The sequence below is a fragment of the Equus quagga genome, chromosome 2 (assembly GCF_021613505.1).
Source record: "Equus quagga isolate Etosha38 chromosome 2, UCLA_HA_Equagga_1.0, whole genome shotgun sequence".
Classification (NCBI taxonomy): domain Eukaryota; kingdom Metazoa; phylum Chordata; class Mammalia; order Perissodactyla; family Equidae; genus Equus; species Equus quagga.
This window is the reverse complement of record NC_060268.1, coordinates 151110935-151132631: the sequence shown is the minus strand read 5'-3', so window position 1 is coordinate 151132631 and position 21697 is coordinate 151110935. Positions and strand designations below refer to the sequence as shown.

General features: G+C 36.7%; 1 protein-coding gene across 3 annotated transcripts in view; it reads left to right on the top strand.

Moving 5' to 3' along the window:
* LOC124236086 (cytochrome P450 2C19-like) overlaps positions 1-21697 on the top strand; it is a 78528-nt gene that overhangs the window by 37627 nt on the left and 19204 nt on the right. For all 3 annotated transcript variants that reach the window (XM_046654759.1, XM_046654758.1, XM_046654760.1), the window contains exons 2-5: positions 6083-6245; positions 6417-6566; positions 18614-18774; positions 19846-20022. In XM_046654759.1, the coding sequence (XP_046510715.1) occupies positions 6083-6245; positions 6417-6566; positions 18614-18774; positions 19846-20022 (651 nt within the window). The remainder of the gene's footprint in view (positions 1-6082; positions 6246-6416; positions 6567-18613; positions 18775-19845; positions 20023-21697) is intronic.

Genomic DNA, 21697 nt, shown 5'->3' with positions numbered 1-21697 from the left:
CTGAGAAGGCATGGTGTCCAAAAAGATCCTTTTAATACTGATGTCAAAGAGTGTACTGCCTACGTTTTCTTCCAGAAGCCTTATGGTTTCAGGTCTCACCTTTAGGTCTTTGATCCATTTTGAGTTTATTTTGGTGAATGGTGAAAAAGAATGGTCAATTTTCATTCTTTTACATGTGGCTTTCCAGTTTTCCCAGCACCATTTGTTGAAAAGACTTTCTTTTCTCCATTGTATGCCCTTAGCTCCTTTGTCAAAGATAAGCTGTCCATAGATGTGTGGTTTTATTTCTGGGCTTTCAATTCTGTTCCATTGATCTGTGCACCTGTTTTTGTACCAGTACCATGCTGTTTTGATTACTGTAGCTTTGTAGTATGTTTTGAAGTCAGGGATTGTGATGCCTCCAGCTCTGTTCTTTTTTCTCAGGATTGCTTTAGCAATTCAGGGTCTTTTGTTGCCCCATATGAATTTTAGGATTCTTTGTTCTAATTCTGTAAAGAATGTCATTGGGATTCTGATTGGGATGGCATTGAATCTGTAGATTGCTTTAGGTAGAATAGACATTTTAACTATGTTTATTCTTCCAATCCATGTACATGGAATGTCTTTCCATCTCCTTATGTCGTCATCCAATTCTCTCAGAAAGGCCTTGTAATTTTCATTATATAAGTCCTTCACTTCCTTAGTTAAATTTACCCCAAGGTATTTTATTCTTTTTGTTGCGATTGTGAATGGTATTGTATTCTTGAGTTCTTTTTCTGTTGGTTCATTACTGGAGTATAGAAATGCTACTGATTTATGCAAATTGATTTTATACCCTGCAACTTTGCTGTAGTTGTTGATTACTTCTAACAGTTTTCCAATGGATTCTTTGGGGTTTTCTATATATAAGATCATGTCGTCTGCAAACAGTGAGAGTTTCACTTCTTCCTTCCCTATTTGGATTCCTTTTATTCCTTTTTCTTGCCTGATTGCTCTGGCCAGGACCTCCAGTACTATTTTAAATAAGAGTGGTGATAGAGGGCATCCTTGTCTTGTTCCTGTTTTCAGGGGGATGGGGTTCAGTTTTTGCCCATTGAGTATGATGTTGGCTATGGGTTTGTCGTATATGGCCTTTATTATGTTGAGGTAGTTTCCTTCTATGCCCATTTTGTTCAGAGTTTTTTATCATAAATGGCTGTTGGATCTTGTCAAATGCCTTCTCTGCATCTATTGAGATGATCATGTGGTTTTTATTCCTCAGTTTGTTGATGTGGTGTATCACGTTGATTGATTTGCGGATGTTGAACCATCCCTGTGTCCCTGGTATGAATCCCACCTGATCCTGATGTATGATTCTTTTGATGAATTGCTGAATTCTGGTTGCCAAAATTTTGTTTAGAATTTTTGCATCTATGTTCATCAGTGATATTGGCCTGTAGTTCTCTTTTTTCGTGGTGTCCTTGTCAGGTTTTGGTATCAGCATGATATTGGCCTCATAGAATGTGTTAGGAAGTGTTCCATCTTCCCTAATTTTTTGGAATAGCTTGAAAAGGATAGGTATTAAATCCTCTCTGAAAGTTTGGTAGAATTCCCCAGGAAAGCCATCTGGTCCTGGGGTTTTATTCTTTGGGATGCTTTTGATTGCTGTTTCAATCTCTTTCCTTGTGATTGGTCTGTTCAAATTGTCTGCCTCTTCTTGAGTGAGCTTTGGGAGATTGTAGGAGTCCAGGAATTTATCCATTTCCTCTAGGTTATCCATTCTGTTGGCATATAGCTTTTTGTAGTATTCTCTTATAATCTGTTGCATTTCTGCAGAGTCTGTTGTTATTTCCCCTCGTTCATTTCTGATTTTGTTTATTTGAGCTTTCTCCCTTTTTTTCTTTGTAAGTCTGGCTAGTGGTTTGTCAATTTTATTTATCTTCTCAAAAAACCAGCTCTTTGTCTCATTGATCCTTTCTACTGCCTTTTTCGTTTCAATAGTATTTATTTCTGCTCTGATTTTTATTATTTCTCTCCTTCTGCTGACTTTGGGCTTCATTTGTTCTTTTTTCTCTAGTTCAGTTAGGTATGCTTTAAGGTTGCTTATTTGGGATTTTTCTTGTTTGTTAAGATGTGCCTGTATGGCAATGAATTTTACTCTTAATACAGCTTTTGCTGTATCCCATATGAGTTGGTATGGCATGCTATCATTTTCATTTGTTTCCAGGTATTTTTTTATTTCTTCTTTAATTTCTTCAATGATCCATTGCTTGTTCAGTAGTGTGTTGTTTAGTCTCCACATCTTTGTGCCTTTCTCAGCTTTTTTCTTGTAATTAATTTCTAGCCTTATAGCACTATGATCTGAGAAGATGCTTGTTATTATTTCAATTTTTTTAAATTTGTAGAGGCTTGCCTTGTTTCCCAACATATGGTCTATCCTAGAGAATGTTCCATGTGCACTTGAGAAGAATGTGTATTCAGCTCCTTCAGGGTGGAGTGATCTATATATGTCTATTAAGTCCAATTGTTTTAGTTTTTCATTCAGCTCCACTATTTCCTTGTTGATTTTCTGTCTGGATGATCTGTCCATTGATGTGAGTGGGGTGTTGAGGTCCCCTACTATTATTGTGTTGTTTTTAACATCTTCCTTTAGGTCTGTTAATAGTTGCTTTATGAATCTTGGTGCTCCTATGTTGGGTGCATAGATATTTATAAGCGTTATTTCTTCTTGATGAAGTGTCCCTTTGATCATTATATATTGTCCCTCTGTGTCTCTCTTTACCTGTCTTATTTTGAAATCCACTTGGTCTGATATGAGAATTGCAACACCTGCCTTTTTTTCCTTGCTATTTGCTTGAAGTATTGTCCTCCACCCTTTCACCCTGAGTCTGTGTTTGTCCTTGGGGCTGAGGTGTGTTTCCTGGAGGCAACAAATTGTTGGATCTTGTTCTTTAATCCATTTTGCCACTCTGTGTCTTTTTATTGGAGAGTTCAATCCGTTCACATTGAGAGTGATTATTGATGCATGTGGACTTAATGCTGTCAATCTGTCGCTCATTATCTTGTTTTCCTGTGTTTCTTTTCCTGTGTGCTTTAGACTACCCATTTAATACTGCAATTTCTTATGCTGGGTTTCTTAGATTTTTCCTTATCTATGATTTGTGACTCTGTTCTGTACTTTATTTTAGTGTCTACCTTGAAGTTTGCATTTAGAATCTCATGTATAATATAGTGTATTCTCTGGTGGTCTCTTACTTACTCGACCAATACTGATTTAGACCCTTTGGTCTTCCCCTCCTAAATAATTATTTTCATTTTTTATTCCAACTCGTCTTATTAATTTGTAGTTAGAGTTCTAAGATCGTCCTTGTTTTGGTAGTTTCCTTATTTTTACCCTAATGCTATAGTTGACTATTTGCTATCCTGTTCTGGTTCTATCCATCGGTCTCCCTAGTCTGTGGCTTGTGTCCCCTTTCTCCCTTTTTTCTTTTTTCAAGTATGAGAGCCTTCTTGAGGATTTCTTGTAATGGAGGGCTTTTAGTTACAAATTCCCTTAACTTTTGTTTGTGTGGAAAAGATTTAATTTCTCCCTCATATCTGAAGGAAATTCTTGCTGGATAGAGTATTCTTGGCTGAAGGTTTTTATCCTTTAAAGCTTTGAATATATCACTCCATTCTCTCCTAGCTTGTAGGGTTTCTGTAGAGAAATCCGTTCACAGTCTGATAGGGGCTCCTTTATAGGTTATTCTCTTTTTTTTTCTTACTTCCCTGAGTATTCTTTCCTTATCATTCCTATTTGCCAACTTTACTATTATGTGCCGCGCGGTGGGTCTTTTTACATTGACAAATCTAGGAGATCTAAAACCCTCCTCTACACACATTTCTCCGTTGATCCCTAGATTTGGGAAATTCTCTTCAATAATTTCATTAAGCACACTTTCTGCTCCATTTTCCTTTTCCATATTCTCGGGAATTCCTGTGATCCTTATGTTCTTACTCCTCATTGAATCCATTATCTCCCGGAGATTTTCCTCATTTTTTTAAATTCTTAGTTCTCTTTCTTCCTCTGTCTGGCGCCATTCAGCCTGTCTGTCCTCGATTATGCTGATTTGCTCCTCTAGGTTGTCTACATGGGCATTCAGGGAATCCATATTCTGTTTTATCTGGTCCATTGTGTTTTTAATCTCAAGTAATTCTGTTTGATTCTTCTTTATGATTTCAATCTCTTTTGTGAAGTAACTCCAGAACTCGGCTTGTTTCTCTATCTTTCTCTCTACCTCATTGAGTTTTTTGATTATAGCTGCTCTGAATTCATTATCACTTAGTTTACCTAATTCCAAGTCCTCAGGACTTAATTCTGTGTTTTTATTGTTTTCCTTCTGGTCTGGGGCTCTTATAAATTGCTGGATGGTAGAGGAGCGGTTTTTTCTCATGGTGGTAGAATTCAGTTGCAGTTACAGCCTGTCGCCACTAGATGGGGGTCGAGAGCGGTGTGTTAGCTCTCCGCCTTGGGGCAAGATGGCTGCGCCCACTGGCTTTGTTGGGGGGGAGGGGCTGTAACTCACAGGCGCCAGTCTGGGTTCAGATCAGTTCTGTTCTCTGGTCTCCCAAGGCCCTTGATTTATAGGGTCCCCGCGGACGGAAGCTTTCCCCCCGTCAGCAGGTCTCCACTGAATCAGCGGCAGGAGTCCTGGATGATCCCCCGGTCGCGCGGCCCCTCCCCTGCTCCTTCCCGACCTGCGCGGCAGCGATCGCAGACTCTAGGGGAGGGAGCGATGTTCTCTCCTACCGTTCGAGCGCCTCCGAGGCCGTCTGCAAGGTTTATGATCTCCGCCTTCTTGGTATTGTAGGTCTCTAACGAGCTGGCATTATGTTTATTCTCTGAAATTCAGTTCTTCCAATCTTTTGTTGTATTTTGGAGGGGAGAGAATCCCGGGTCAGCTCACCCCACCATTTTTGCCAATTAAAGCCAATTTTAAAAAGAAAATACATTCTTGGGGGCATGCAATTAAACTAGGTCATTGTAAAGCAAATTACTTCCTATAAATTTTATTTCTTTTGCCTTTTATGGTCTATTACTATCATAAATAGTGGAGTGAAATAATGTGTTTTGTGAATAGAGAAACATTTAGGTTTTTGTATGGTAGAATCAAAATAATAAAGTGGCAAAAGCCAGGAGTGTTGTTTCTCTTCTTTCCTTTGTAGCCATTTTCTGTTTCCAGCTGAAGGTAAGTGGTAAGGGAAGTGTTTTGTAGTTAAGATATTTCATTTCTCAAATCATCTACTACATAAGCTGTGTGCCTTGCTCAGATAGCCATGATAATTAAACTTCTCTGAAGAAGCAAATTGTACTTGATGTCAAGGAAATGGCTATGGGTTCAGCACCAGCATGGGTGAATGAAAGAAAGAAGTAATTAGTCAAGGCCTAATTGGTGATAACAGCATTGATTTGCATTCTGCACAAAGCTGCTGTCTGTACCCTGTGAATACTTCAGGGTGGAAGAAGTAGTTCCTCCATGAGATATTGCCTGTCCTTGCACTGCCTATGAGATTCTCACTCTCTTTCTGTGTTAGTAAGTGGATTACAAACAGGGCTGGGCATTAAAATAATGTGAATAATTTTTCAAAATACAGATTTCTAGTATTCATCATTGGACTACTGAATCAGAATTCCCATGGGAAGAGCTCTACTGGTGATCCTGAAATAGTCAGCTGGTTATTGGTCCAAAGGTGGGCATTGAGGATTGGATCAGAGGTCAAATTAAAAAAGGTTCAATTTTGGATCTTCTCTATAGTAACTGTGGGACGTTGTAAATGAATTGAAAATCTCTGACCTCAGTTTTGTTATTTGTAAGTGGAGCAAATAAACCTGCTGAAGGTGCTGATATGAGGATTAATTGTAATCTGTGTACCAATTAGGCCATTGCCCGGCACACCACAGGCCATTCATAAATGGCAGCTATAAAAATCACCTCATATCCATGTATTAAATTCAGAAATGGTTTAGGCTGTGTGGGGCAGAAAAAACCCCCATAAAAATAGAATGATAATATCATTCTGAATCAGGCACAATTTAGTATCAAGCAGTGACTTCTTTTGATATTATTTGCGTCTCCTTTCCCAGCTTTCAAAAGTCTATGGCCCTGTGTTTACTCTGTATTTTGGCATGAAGCCCACTGTGGTGCTGCATGGATATGAAGCAGTGAAGGAAGCCCTGATTGATCTGGGGGAGGAGTTTTCCGGGAGAGGCCGTTTCCCAGTGACTGAAAGAGTTAATAAAGGACATGGTAGGTGTGCACGTGCGCATGTTCAGCATTGATAATGGGGGTGGGGAGGATGGAAAACAGGAATTTTTAGAGCTCCTTAGCAAATCTTGGACTAGCTGTAAGGCTGTCAAGTGTCAGCTTCCTCCCATTTGCCTAGGATCTCCTTCTGACTTTCGTTTCTCCTCCTGGTAGGAATCATTTCCAGCAATGGAAAGAGGTGGAAAGAGATCCGGCGCTTCTCCCTCATGACTCTGCGAAATTTCGGGATGGGGAAGAGGAGTATTGAGGACCGAGTTCAAGAGGAAGCCCGTTGCCTTGTGGAGGAGTTGAGAAAAACCAATGGTAGGTGATTCTGTGCTCTGTAACTCTGACCTTAACAAGCTGTTCTCCTTTCTAATCATGTCCCTGGAAACATTTCCTGGGTGACCAAATCTTTCGTTATGCATAGTGGCTACCAGCCCTCATGTGCAAGAAGAAGAGTTTTTGTGTATCTGTTGTTGCGTATAGTGTGTTTGTTGTGTGTGTATACCCATGATTGTGCATACTATGTGTGTATAAAAGGTCATTTAATCCTAGTTTTTCCTGAGCTCTGTTTGCTTTCAAATCATAAATCATGAAAACAGTTTTGAGTCATTTTCTGAAAGAGTTGAAGAACAATGTTTTTCCTATAGCATGAATTTGGTTTACCTCTTCCAGAGCATTTCACCAGGGAACAGTTGTCAAGTGAACATGGTGGGAGTGACCTCATCTCATGGAGCATGAAACAAGTGACAAATACTTTTACTTACATGGACTATATTTACATATTCACCTTCACAGACACGTCTGAGAGTTTCTTCCAGGGTCCATGCCTGCATTTCTGGCCAATAATAGTGCCATCTATGGTTTTAATCGCTTATGCAAATTTTAGTGCACTTCTCATCAATTATGATTCCTCTGTAAAGACAGTACTACTTTTTAAATGTCAGCATTATTTGTTGTTACTACTCACTGTATTGATTTATATATTTTGAATAAATATATGCTACATTGTACTTCTTCACATGCTACATTCTTCTTCAAAACAATATGTTTTATTTGACTAGATTTCAACCATTATCAATAACTACATACCCTGTGTTCTTTAAGTGAAATTTGGCTCTGTTTTCAGTTTGCTAAACTTTGCCCCATCTTTATTGGATTTTAATAACAAATTCATGGTACAGTAATTATTTACCTACCACTGCCAGGTGTAATTACCTGTAGAGTGCTTGTCACAATGACTCTGATTTTTGGCTTGTGCAAATTACTGTTTTTAATTCTTTCTTCCATATGAAATGAAAGGAAAGCCTGAGACTCAGATTCTACCTGTGAATCACATACACACTAAGAAATCCCCAAGACTTCCAAAATTACTCTTTACCAATCTAGCTAAAATAAAAGTTGTTTTAACAGTTAGAGTCCTGGAACATTTAAAGGAGTCTGGCATAGAAGCCACTAACTAAACATATTTCCTTGTATTCCATGTCCTACCATTTCTCCCCAAAGCTTTAAAAAAATTTGTAGTAAAAAACCTCATTGCATGAAATCTACCCTCTTAACAAATTATAAAGTGCTCATTATCGTTAACTATAATCACCCTGTGGACAACAGGTCTCTAGAACTTTTCATCTTGCGTGACTGATACTCTACTCATTGAACTGTGACTCTCCGTTTCCTCTTCCCTCAGGCTCTGGCAGTCAGCATTCTACTTTCTGTTTCTACGAGGCTGACTACTTTAGACCTTTCATATAAGTGAAATTATGCAGTATTTGTCCTTCTGTGATTGACTTATTTCACTTAGCAAAATGTCCTCAAGGTTCATCCATGTTATAGCATATGTCAAGACTTCTTTGATTTTTATGGCTGAATGATATTCCAGAGTATGTATTTACTAAATTTGCTTTATCCATTCATCACTGATGGACATTTAGGTTGTTTCTACTTCTTGGCTATTGTGAATTATGTTACAATATTGGAACATGGAAGTGCAAATATCTCTTTGGGATCCTGATTTCAGTTATTTTGGATAAATACCCAGAAGAGGGATTGCTGGGTCATATGGTAATTTGACTTTTAATTTTTTGAGGAAACTCCATACTGTTTTCCATAAACTGAACCACTTTACATTCTACCAACTGTGTCCAAGGGTTCAATTTCTCCACACTCTCTCCAACTCTTTTCTTTTCTTTTTCTTTTTTTTGATAATAGCCATCTTAACAGCTGTGAGGTGATATCTCATTGCTTTGTTTGCATTTCCTAATAATTAGTGATGTTGAGCATCTTTTCATATACCTGTTGACCATTTGTATGTCTTCTATTTTTTAAATGAACACAAGTTAAATACATTATTTAACTCATTAATGAGGAAATCAGTCAGGTGTTACAACCAGTTCAAAAGAGAAGAGTCAAAAAGTGCAATCTTATTTAAGGTGAAGGAATATTGATGTGAATGTGCAAATGAAGACAAAACTATCTTGAAAAGTCAGTTGAACCTCTACTGGACAGAACAGAATTTGTATATCTATAGACAGGAATTATTTTGCACTGCTATCAGTTGTTGATAATTTACAAAGTTGAAAAGATAGCTCCCATAGCATCAGTCAGCTAAAGCAAAAAGGGGAGTTATAGAGGATGCATAGCTTTCCTATGAAGCACACATTTTCCCTACACTGTGTCTGTAACTATACCTACATATACAGGATAAAAAAAAATCAACCTTTTTGAAAGGATGTGGTCTACACTCAATATTTCCCCCCCCAGCTTTATTGAGATATAGTTGATATATTACATTGTGTAAGTTTAAGGTGTACATGTGTTGATTTGATACACTCATGTATTGCAATAGGACTACCACCACGGTATTGACTAACACTTCCATTAGGTCACACAATTACCATTTCCTGGGAGAACATTTCAGATCTACTTTCTTAGCAGCTTTCAAGTATACAATACAGTGGTGATAACTGTAATCACAATGTTGTGCATTAGATCCCCAGATCTATCCATTCTCCTAAATGGAAGTGTGTACTCTTTGACCAACATCTCCCCATTTCCACCAACCCCAAGGCCGTGGAAACCACTCTTCTACTCTCTGTGTCTATAATTTAGCATTTTTAGATTCCATCTATAAGTGATATCAGATATCATACAATATTTGTCTTTCTCTATCTGATTTATTTCACTTAGCATAATGCCCCCAATGTTGAATCCATGTTGAAGCAAATGAGAGGATTTCTTTCTTTTTCATGGCTGAATAGTATTGCTCTGTGTGTGTGTGTGTGTGTGTAAATATATAATCATATGTTCTTCATTCATTATTCACTGATGGACACTTAGGGTGTTTTCATATCTTGGCTATTGTGAATAATGTTGCAATAAACACGGGAGTGCAGAAATCTCTTCAACATCCTGCTTTCATTTTCTTTGGATACATACCCAGAAGTATGATTACTGGGTCATGTGATAATCCTATTTTCAATTTTTTGAGGAACCTCCTTGCTGTTTTCCTTAGTTGTTCCAATTTCCATTTCCATCAACAGTACATAAGGGTTCCCTTTTCTCCACATCCTTGCCAACACTTATCTTTTGACTTTTTGATGATAGCCATTCTAACAGGTTTGAGGTGATATCTTATTGTGGTTTTGATTTGAATTTCCCTGACAATTAGTGATGTTGAGCAACTTTTCATGTACCTGTTGCCCATTTGTATATCTTCTTTGGAAAAATGTCTCTTCAGTTCCTATGTTCATTTTTAATCAGATCTTCTTTTTCTGTTGAGTTGTATGAGTTCTTTACATATTTTTGATGTTAACCCCATATCAGATATATGTCTTGCAAATTTTTTTCCCATTTCCTAGGTTGCTTTTTTATTTTGTTGATCATTTATTTTCCTGTGCAGAAACTTTTATAGTTTGATGTAGTCTCCTTTGTTTCATTTTGCTTTTATTGCTTGTGCGTTTGGTGCATATCCAAAAAATCATTGTCAAGACCATGTCAAGGAGCTGTTTCCTTTTAGGATTTTTATGGTTTCAGATTTTACATTTAAGTCTTTAGTCCATTTTGAGTTAAGTTTTGTGAGTGGTGTATGATAGGGGTTCTGTTTCATTCTTTTGCTTGTGAATATCCAGTTTTCCCTGCACCGTTTATTGAAGAGACTATCCATTCACCATTAAGTATTCCTGGCTCCCTTGTCAAATATTAGTTGATGGGACATGTGTGGGTCTGTTTCTGGACCTCAATTATGTTCCACTGGTCGATGCATCATTTTTATTCCAGTACTATACTGTTTTGATTACTATAGCTTTATAGTATAATTTGAAAACGTGTAGTTTAATGCCTTCAACTTTTCTCTTCTTTCTCAAGATTGCTTTGGGTATTCTGCATCCCTTGTGGTTCCATATGAATTTTAGGATCATTTTTAAAATTTCCTTAAAAAATACATTAGAATTTTGATAGGGATTGCATTAAATGTATAGAAGGCTTTGGGAAGTATGTACATTTAAAAATATTAATTTTTCTGATCCATGTTTGTGTCTTCATTATTTTCACCAATGTCTTATGAGATATTGGTTTACAGATCTTTCAATTCCGTGGTTAAATTTATTCCTAAGTATTCTATTGTTTTTGTTTCTCTTTAAAATTAAGTTGTTTTCTTTATTTATTTTCAGAGAGTTTGTTGTTAGTGTATAGAAACAGAAGTGATTTCTTTTTTTGGTGAGGACGATTCACCCTGAGCTAACATCTGTGCCCATCTTCCTCTATTTTGTATGTGAGTTGCCACCACAGCATGGCTTGATGTGGTGTATGTTCACACCTAGGATCCGAACCTGTGAACTTCGGCCCCTGCTGAAGTAAAGCACATCGAACTTAACCACTATACCACCAGGCCTGCCTCTAAACAACTGATTTTTGTATGTTGATTTTGTATTCTGCAACTTTACTATCTTTATTCATTAGTTATAACAGTTTTTGGTGGAGTCTTTAGGGTTTTCTATGCTATGAGATCATAGCATCTGCAAACAAGACAATTTTGCTTCTTCTTTTTCCTTTGAATACATTTTATTTCTTTTTCTTGCCTGATTTCTCTGGCTAGGATTTCCAGCACTATGTTGAATAGGAGTGGTGAGAATAGGCACCCTGATATTGTTCCTGATCTTAGAGGAAAAGCTTCCATCCTTTCACCTTTGAGTATGATGTTAGCTGTGGGTTTGTCATATATGATCTTTTCTATGTTAAGTAAAGGAGTATAGAAGTGCCTTTATCATGAAAGGATGTTGAATTTTTTCAAATACTTTTTCTGCATCTATTGAGATGATCATCTGATTTTTATTTTTCATTCTATTAATGTGGTGTAACACATGTATAGATTTGCTTATGTTGAACCATCTTTGCATCCCAGGGATAAATCCAACTTGATCAAAGTATATGATCCTTTAATCTGCTGTTAAATTTGGTTGGCTTGTATTTTGTTGAGAATTTTGCATCTTTATTCATCAGAAATTTTTGCCTGCAATTTTCTGTTCTTGAAGTGTCCTTATATGCTTTGGTATCAGGAAAATGCTGGCTTCATGAAATGAGTTTGGGAATGTTCCTTCCTACTCAGTATTTTTTTGTGTGTGTGAGGAAGATTGGCCCTGAGCTAAAATCTATTGCCAATCTTCCTCTTTTTCCTTGAGCAAGATTGTCCCTGAGCTAACATCTGTGCCAATATTCCTCTATTTTGTATGTGGGACACTGCCATATCATGGCTTGATGAGTGATGTGTAGGTAGTGCCTGGCATTTGAAACTATGAGCCCTGGGCCACTGAAGCAGGGTGCATGAACTCAACCACCATACCACCAGGCTGGCCCCTCTTCAGTATTTTTACAGAGTTTGAGAAGGATTGGCAATGTTTGCCGATCTTTAAATTTTTGATAGAATTCACCAGTGAAACCATGTGGTTCTGGCCTTTTATTCTTTGGAAGGTTTGATTACTGATTCAAGTACATTACTCATTATTCGTCTGTTCAGATTTTCTATTTCTTCATGATTCAGTGCTGGTAGGTTGTATGTTTCTAGGAATTTATCCATTTCTTCTAAATTATCCGATTTGTTGGTGTATAATTGTCCATCATAATCTTTTCCAATTTGTTTTCCATTTCTGTGGTGTCGGTTGTAATATATCCTCTTTCATTTCTGATTTTAATTATTTGAGTCTTCTCTCTTTTTTCTTAGCCTAGTTAAATATTTGTCAATTTTGTTTACATTTTCCAAAAACCAGCCGTAATTTCATTGATTTTTTTTTCCTATTGTTTTTCTGGTGTCTCTTTCATTTATTTCTGTTCTGATCTTTATTTCCTTCCTTCTAACTTTAGGCTTAGTTTGTTCTTTTTCTAGTTCCTTGAGATGTAAAGTTACACTGTTTATTTGATATCTTTCTTTATTCATTTTTTGTGTAAATAAAAAATATTTATTTTAAAATTACAAAAGAAATACAATACTAAGTATGTAAAGCAGTAAATGAACATCTGCCTTCTTCCTCAACCCAGCCCTGATCTCTAAGCCTGGCAATTTCATTAGCCAGAGGTATCACTGTTATCCATTTACTGTATGACTTCTAGGTTTACCTTTATATTTTGGAAAAAATGAAATCATAAATACTGTTCTGCGTCTTCTTTTCCTCACCTATTTTATCAAGAACATAATTCCATGCATACTTAAAATATTTCATTATATATATGAACCATCATTTAGCCATGCACTTATTCATGAACTTTGTATTGTTTCCAATTTGTGGCTATAGGCTGCAGTGAATATCCTTGCCATACATTTGCATATTTTAATGGTAATTATGGAAAATACATTTTTATTATAATTTAAAACATTAATGTGCAGTATAATTGACATTTTCTGTGTGTGTTCAGCTCTATGAGTTTTATTGCATTTATAGGTTCATGCTACTACCACCACAATCAGAATATAGAACAATTCCATCACCCCAAAAATCTTGTTTGAGCTGCTCCGTTGTAGTCAAATCTCTTCCACTCCTAATCGCTGGCAACAACTCATCTGCTCTTCATTGTTGTGGACCTGCCTTTTCCAGAATGTCATATACAGTTGTTCATTGCTTAATGATTGGGATATGTTTCAAGAAATGCACCATTAGGCAATTTCATTGCTGTGCAAACGTCATAGAGTGTACTCACACAAACCTAGATGGTATAACCTACTACACACCTAGGCTATATGGTACTACTCTTATGAGAACACCTTCATACATGTGATTCGTTGTTGACTAAAATGACGTTATGTGGTGCATGACTATAAATGTTGTCATACAGTATGTAGCCTTCTGATACAGGCTTCTTTTACTCAGCATAATGCCATGTTGTTGCAAATATCAATAGTTTATTCCTTTTTAATGTTCAGTAGTATTCCATTGTCTGGAAGTACTACAGTTTGTTTATGCATTTATCTACTAAAGGACTATTCCATTGTCTGGAAGTACTGCAACTTGTTATGTATTCATCTATTGAAAGACACTTGGACATTTCCAGTTTTGAGTAATTATAAATAAATGGAGCTGCTATAAGCATTCATTATATGAACATAAATTTTCATTTCTGTAGGATAAATACTTAGGAGTGGGATTGTTGGGTAATGTGGCAGATGTGTGTTTAACTTTATAAGGCAAGTTTAGTGGTGATGAACTCCCCCATCTACTTTTTTTGGGGGGAAAGTCTGTATCTCTCAATATCTGGAGGAAAACTTTTCCAGGTAAAGTATTCTTGGTTGGTAGGTTTTTTTCTTTTAATAGTTTTAATATATCATCCCCCTCTTCCTGACCTGCAAGGTTTTTACTGAGAAATCTGCTGATAGCTTTATGGAGGTTCCTTTGCATATGAGATATTTTTTTCTCCTGCTGCTTTTGAAATTCTGTCTTAGTTTTTAGACAGTTTTATTATAATGTGTCTTGGTGATGATCATTTTGGGGTAAAATTTTGGTGGGATCTCTGAGCTTCATGAAGTTGGAGGTTGAACCTCTGCCCATATTTGGGAAGTTCTCAGGCACAATTACTCTAAAGAAGTTTTCTGCCCCGTCTCTCCCTCTGTTCTCCTTCTGGGACTCTATTATTGTGTAGATTGTTTCTCTAAGTCATATCTCATAGCTCACATAGGCTTTCTTCACTCTTTTTGTTCTCTTTTCTTTGCTCTTCCCTGACTGGATAATTTCAAATGATCTGCCTACTACTTCACAGGTTCTTTCTTCTGCTTGATCCATTCTCTTTTTATCCTCTCTATTACATTTTTCATTTCATTGATAGTATTATTCAGCTCTGAAACCTTTTTTGATTTCTATCTCTCTGTTAAACTTATCATTTTGTTCACATATTGTTTTCCTAATTTTGTTGAATTGTCTTTCTGTGTTTTCTTGTAGCTCAATGAACTTCCTGAAAACAATTATTTCGAATTCTCTTTTGGGCAAAATGCAAATCTCCAATTTTTTGGGTCAGCTCTGGAAAATTATTGTGTTCCTTTAGTGGTGTCAGGTTTCTTTAATTTTTCATTTTCCTCGAAGTCTTGCATTGCTGTCTTCACATTTGAAGAAGTAGTTACCTCCTCTGTCTTTAATGATGGGATTTGGGAGAGAAATAGCTTCTGTCAGCCCTCTTAGGCATTATGAGGCTTTCTCAGACATTTTCTATGGCGACACCTGTTGCACACTTCTTGTTCCCTCTTGGGGGATAATTCTTAAGACTATATGCCTCTTGATCCTGACAAGCCAAGCAAAGTGCTGACTGCTTCCCAGTTGCTTGCTTTCCCTGGGGTGGTGCTAAATGCTCAAGTTGTGTGGATTCTCCAAATCCCACAGAGTTGTGCTGGTTTTCTGTGCATGCTCACAAGCTGTCTGCAAAGGCTCACTCTTGTTGCCTTGGAGGCATGCACAGAGAGCCAGCCGTAGTTTTGCATGTGTGTGTAGGTGAGTGTTGGAAGTGCCCATGGGTCCACTGGGATAATCCACAGGTGAGGTGTCCCCCATGGCTCATTGACAAGCTTCCTAATGGAGTCCTTGAAGCTGTTAATAGGATCTGCTTCCCTCTGTTGCCCTTTGAAAGCCCTGGCTGAAGTTCTCCCATCCACTTCTTGCCCTCCTGTCGTGTAGTATGCCTTAGTTTTCTTGACAGGGTGAGAAGGAAGTGAATCTCTTTGGCAGCATCCTGCACACCCAGGGAAGCTTTTTCCTCAACCACAAATTTTCATTTTCTCCCACGGAAGAAATCATGGACGCAGAAGGTCGCTCTGGGCACTGATCTGTGCCACTTGTGGTAGGGGTGATGCAGGTAAAGTGAGAGTGTTCCTTTTACCCTCTTCAGTGGATTTTTTGCTTTTACTACAATGGTATTGGAAGTTCTCTGCTGGACTTCCAGGCTTCCACAAAGGCACTATCATTAATACTTGATTGTCAAAATTGGTGTTCTTTGAGGGGAAGGTGATAGAAAACTACTATTTCACCATTTTGATAAAAAATACCTTTTTATATTGTGTCCATTAACATATTTAATAGTTAGGGCTATTTTTATACTTTTGTCTTTTACCTTCTATATCAGAATCAATAGTGGTTTATACACCACGTCTACATTATTACAATATTCTGTTTTTGTCCAAATTTTTGCCTATATCAACAGACTCTGTACTTTCATATGCTTTTGTGGTGCTGTTCAGTGTCCTATTATTTCAACTTTTAGGACTCTAGTATTTTTTTTAAGACATGTCTAGTGGTGATGAACTCCCTCAGCTTTTCTTTATCTGGGGAAATCTTTATTTGTCCTTAAGTTTTGAAGAATTGGTTTGCCAGATAAGTCTTGGTTGGCAACATTTTTCTTTCTACACTCTGAATATATCATTCCACTTCTCTCTGGCCTGCAAGTTTTCCACTGAGAAGTCTAATAGTCTTGTGGTGGTCCTCTTATTTGTGACAAATCAATTTTATCTTGCTGCTACCAAAATTCTCTTTTTGTCTTTGACTTTTGAAAATTTGATTATAATAGTCTCACTGTGTTTTCTTTTGTTCATCCTACTTAGAGTCGGTTGGCTTTCTTGAATCTGGCTCTTAATTTTTTCCCCCAGATACGGAAAGTTTTCTACCATTATTTCTTCAAATAATCTGTCTGCTCCTTTCTTTCTCTGTTCTGCCATAATGCTTATATAGATCCTCGTATTGTCCCATAAGTCCCTTAGTTTTTCTTTATTCTTCTTCATTCTTTTTTCTTTTTGTTCCTCTGATTGAATAATATCAAATGACCTGTCCTTAAATTTGCTGATTCTTTTTTCTACTTGATCAAGTATGCTGTTGAAAGTCTCTAGTAAAGTCTTTAGGTAAGTTATTGTGTGCTTCAGCCCCCAGATTTCAGCTGTATAGTTCTTTTTCTTTGTGCTGTATAACTTTGTTGATATGCTCATTTTGTTCATGCATCATTTTCTTGAGCTCATAAAGCATCTTTATCACTGTTTAAAAAATTCTTTTTTGAGGTAAGTGATGTTACTCCATTTCATTTTGTTCATTTTCTGGAGACTTATTTTGTACTTTTGTTTGAGCCATGTTTCCTGCTTCTTTGTGCATTTCATAACTTTGTGTTGGGATTCATGAATTTGAAAAAATAGCCACCTCTTCCAGTCTTTATAGATTGGCTTTGTGTAGGGCAAAACCCTCACCAGTTATCCAGGCTAGAGATTTGGGGGGCCTCTGAAGCCTTCTTCTTTTGGTAGATGCAACTTCTCTGGGCCTGTGCGTACAGTTTCGTAATTAAAGAGGCTTGCCAAGTTCTTTCTCAGGTGCTGATAATCTCTTGTTCCCTTTGTTGTATGTGTCTGCAGTACTGCAAGTTCCCTGGTTCAAGAGAAACAAGCTGCCCACTCACCTTTTTCTCAGTGGCATCCAAAGGTGTTAAGCTTCCCTTTAGTGCCCTGATTTAGATGAGACAGATATCAGTCTCTTTGGTAGCCCTCCAAAAGGCCAGAACACCTTATGCATGCTCCGCTTCTCTTCCTTTCCCCTTGAAGGAAAGGCCTAATGTTCTGCACCATCTGTAGATCCTGCCAAGCCATGCTGGCCACTGCAAACCACTACCCTCTGCTTTCCTTTACACTCAGTGGTCCCAGGCATCCAGACTCTGCCAGTTCTGTCAGCATTCCACGTGAAATAAGACAGATACTAGTCCCTCAGGCTGGTACATGGGGTGCATGCTCCATCCTTCTCTTTCCTGTGATGGACTGATCACAACCTGGGGCATTCTCTACCAGCATTTAGTTGTGCCACCTTGGGGGAGGTGGTAATGCAGGTAGAGTGAAATTGTTCTTCTTACCAGTTTTAATGTGGCTCTTGTCAGCTTTGTGCTCACTTATGGTACTGCAACTTCTTAATTGGATTCTGAAAATCTCATAAAGTAGTTTTAGTCCGTTTATCACTACTTAATCAGTGTTTCTATGGGGAACAAAGGCTAAGACTTCCTAGTCTACCATCTTCCTGTTGGCACTCAACCACAATACTTTTGATTCAAGTCATCTTTAATTACAGCTATAGATGTGAATTTTGAATCTTTTTACATATAATGATATTTTATTGATAATTTGATTGCAACAATTTTATTTTATGGATTCCCTATCAAAAAAGAAAACTTTTTCTTTAGTGTAATTTCTTTACCAGAAACATGATAAACTTGATTTACATGATGGAAAAAATTTAAAATTTATTAAAATATCCTGTTCTGTGGCTGGCTATACAGAAAAATATCCCAGAAATCTCCATAGGGCAGCTGCCCAAATAAATTATTTTTTGATGGTGATTGGAAATACTGGAAATTTACTTCCTAAGGAGGGATTGTTTTCTAACATTGAAATGAAAAAATAAAAGAACCCCTTTTATCCATTTACCATTTTTGTTTGCATGGGATTTATGCTTGATATAAAAATTTCTCATTTTCTTTTTAATTTAGACAAAAAAATCCATCTTATAATAATTCTTTCAGCACTGATAACTTTAGTTTTTAAAGGATATCAAATGATATAAAATGGCCTCTTTAAATGTTTTTTTCTTTTTCCCTCCCAATTAACAGGCACTTTGGCTGAAAAGGGTACAAATAAAGGCAATGGATGTGAAAAAATGTTAAAAAAAATCACATTATTTAATTAGCTATGTTGAAATGGTCTACACAAGTTACGGTAAAAGTGATGTGTTGATTTTATGCATGTTGAATATTTTGCTGTTAAGGAATTTATTGGTAAGATTTTGATTTAGAGTGTCTAAAATTATCTTTACCTGTTATCTCAAAGACAAGTGGTTTCATACATATATTTTGATGGTGTTTTAAAATTGCTTCTGATTCTTTAGCTTCACCCTGTGACCCCACTTTTATCCTGGGCTGTGCTCCCTGCAATGTGATCTGCTCCATCATATTCCAGAATCGTTTTGATTATAAAGATCAGAATTTTCTAAACATAATGAGAGTCTTTGATGAAAATTTCAAGATTCTGAGCTCTCCATGGATGCAGGTGAGGCCAAGATTCTTCCTTCCTGAGGAATCATTTATGCTCTGTTTCTCCAAAAAGTCCAAATCTATATATGCACCAAGCTGTGAAGTGAATGTGTAAATGCTACAGTGCTGCCCCGAACTTAGTGTCATGGAGTGAATATGTCAAAAAGATGGCTGAGCCCTTTAATGACAGACAGGAAAATACATGTCCAGAATACAGAACTGGAATTCAATCCCATTGACCTTGTCCAGTGTTTTTTCCACTAAACTCCAAAGCCCAGTGTTCATAAAGTACTTTTGTAACTTCCCTAAAGCATACCCATGACACTAAATGGACTTCCAGGCCCTTCTTGAAAGTATTCCATTACACACAAGTATCATCATTCAATCAACACTTAGCAACGACTTCATCACATTTGTTGGCAGAAATTTCTGCATTTAGGAAGGAAGAGAATATCTCCTTCAAATAGGGAGAATGTCTGGGACCACAAATGTTGCCAGGCAACACTATCTAGGGTAGAAGTGTTTGATGCTTCAGTTCGCATTCTAACTGACCAGGTAATTTTTGGGGGAATGACAAAATGATTGGTTTTATGGTAGATGAATCATAACCAAACATCACAATTTTACTTAGGCTGAGCTGACATGTTGTGCATTATGCCTAAAAGAAAATGGTGTGATCTTAGAGAAGTCACTTAACTGCTCTGTTGCACACTTACTTTATACAGAAAATGTTGAGTTGTGTGTGGCATCTGCATAATGTGAATCATAACATTTCATGCCATTTCATATTTTAAAATTGTAGGGAAGAACTGATGTAAAAAGAGTGAATTGAAATGAAGATGTTTTTATACTGTAAGATGATGTATGAGTATAGGAAATATTTATCTTTGATCCTCTGGTCAGAATTTTCTGCCTCAAATGCATTTATCAGCATAGAAAATAATGTATGTGTCAAATAAAAATTTCTCTTCAAGACAGGCACATATTTTATTAATATTTATAGTGCAGTTTCTAACCAGGGCTTGGCAGATGGTAGATGTCTCCATTAAATACCTTTTATTTAATAAGCTATTGTTTTCTCTTCTAGATCTGCAATGCTTTTCCTGCTCTCCTTGAGTATTTCCCAGGGAGTACTGACAAATTATTTAAAAATGTTGCTTATATAAGAAGTTATATTTTGGAGAAAGTAAAGGAACACCAGGCATCTCTGGACATTAACAATCCTCGGGACTTTATTGATTGTTTCCTGATTAAAATGGAGCAGGTAAAATGTTAACTGCAGCTAAGTTATTTGAATATTTGTGTATTTTGTGGTTCATTAAATAGTTCTGTATTTACCAGGGATCTTTCGATGGTCAGGCAAGTAATGCTGACAAGCATTTTAAGTACCCATTGTATGCATGAATCTACTCTAAGCATTATGGAAGATATAAAATTAAACTGTTAGATTATTTTAGGAAGTATTGCCATAATAATATTAGATATTCCAATACTTGCATATGGGATAGTCTTCCGTTTATTTAGATATTCTTTATTTCATTTGGCTATGGTTTTTATTTTTCAGTGTATAAGCCTTTCACCTCCTTTGTTAAATAGATTATTAGTTATTCATGCTTTTTGATGCTGCTGTAAATGAAATTATTTCCTTAGTTTCATTTTGAGATGTTCATTACTGGTGTAGAGACACACTGATATTTGTGTTTAATTGCTGTTGAATAGAGACATAACTGATTTTTCCATAGGTCTTGTGCAGTTGTGTTGAATTAATTTATTATCTCTAGTAATTTTTTGTGGATTCTGCAGGATTTTATATACAGAATCATGTTATCTGCAAATAGACATAGTTGTACTTCTTCCTATCCAAATTGGATGCCTTCTCTATCTTTTTTTTTTTTTTTGCCTCGTGTCTGACTAGATCTTCCAGTACAATTTTAAAAAAATAGTGTTTTCCAAACTTTATTGAGGTATAATTGACACATAAAAACTGTGTCATTTAAAGTATACAACATATTTTTTTGATATACATATGCTAGAGGCTGGGCTCAGCAGTTGGGTAGGGCTGCTGACTTGCTTCCCGGCATAGGCAGGCCATAGAGTGTATGATGTAAGAAAATCCTCCCCTGCTCTCTTTTGATTGACATTTGCGTGGAATATCTCTTTCCATTCCTTCAATTACAGCCTATACAAAATAGAGTTTAAGTCAAAAACTGTTACACGAGACAAAAAAAAGGTCATTATATAGTGGTAAAAGGATCAATTCATCCAGATGATATAACAATTGTAAATATATATGCATCCAACATCAGAGCACAAATACATTAGCAGAACATTCTTCAGAGTGTTCTTGTTTGGCAGTTTTTGTCTTTCAGCACTTTCAAAGTATCATCTCACTCTCTCCTGGCCTGCACAGTTTCTGCTGAGAAATTTGCTGACAGTGTTTTGGGGACTCCACTGTATGTAATATGTCACTTTTTTCTTGCTGCTTTCCATATTCTCTCTTTGTCTTTGACTTGTGGCAATTTGATTATAATGTGTCTTGGTGTGTAGCTCTTTGAATTCAATCTGTTTGGATTCTTTTGTACTTCATGAATTTGGATTTCCCTCCCCAGATTTGGACAGTTTTTAGTTATTATTTCTTGAGATAGTCTTTCTCTCTTTTTCTCTCTCTCTTCTCTTCCTGTGACTCTCATAATGTGTATATTGGTTTGCTCAATGGGAAATCTTAAGTAAGGATTTCTTCACTCTTTTTCATTCTTTCTTTCTTTTTTCTTCTCTAGCTGGATAATTTCAAGTAACCTCTATTCAGGTTCACTGATTTTTTGCTTCTGCTTGATCATATTTGCTTTTGAATGTCTCTAGTGAATTTTTCAGTTCAGTATTCTTCAGTTCTAGTATTTCTGTTTGTATTTTTTTACTGTTTATATCACCTTTTTTTTTTT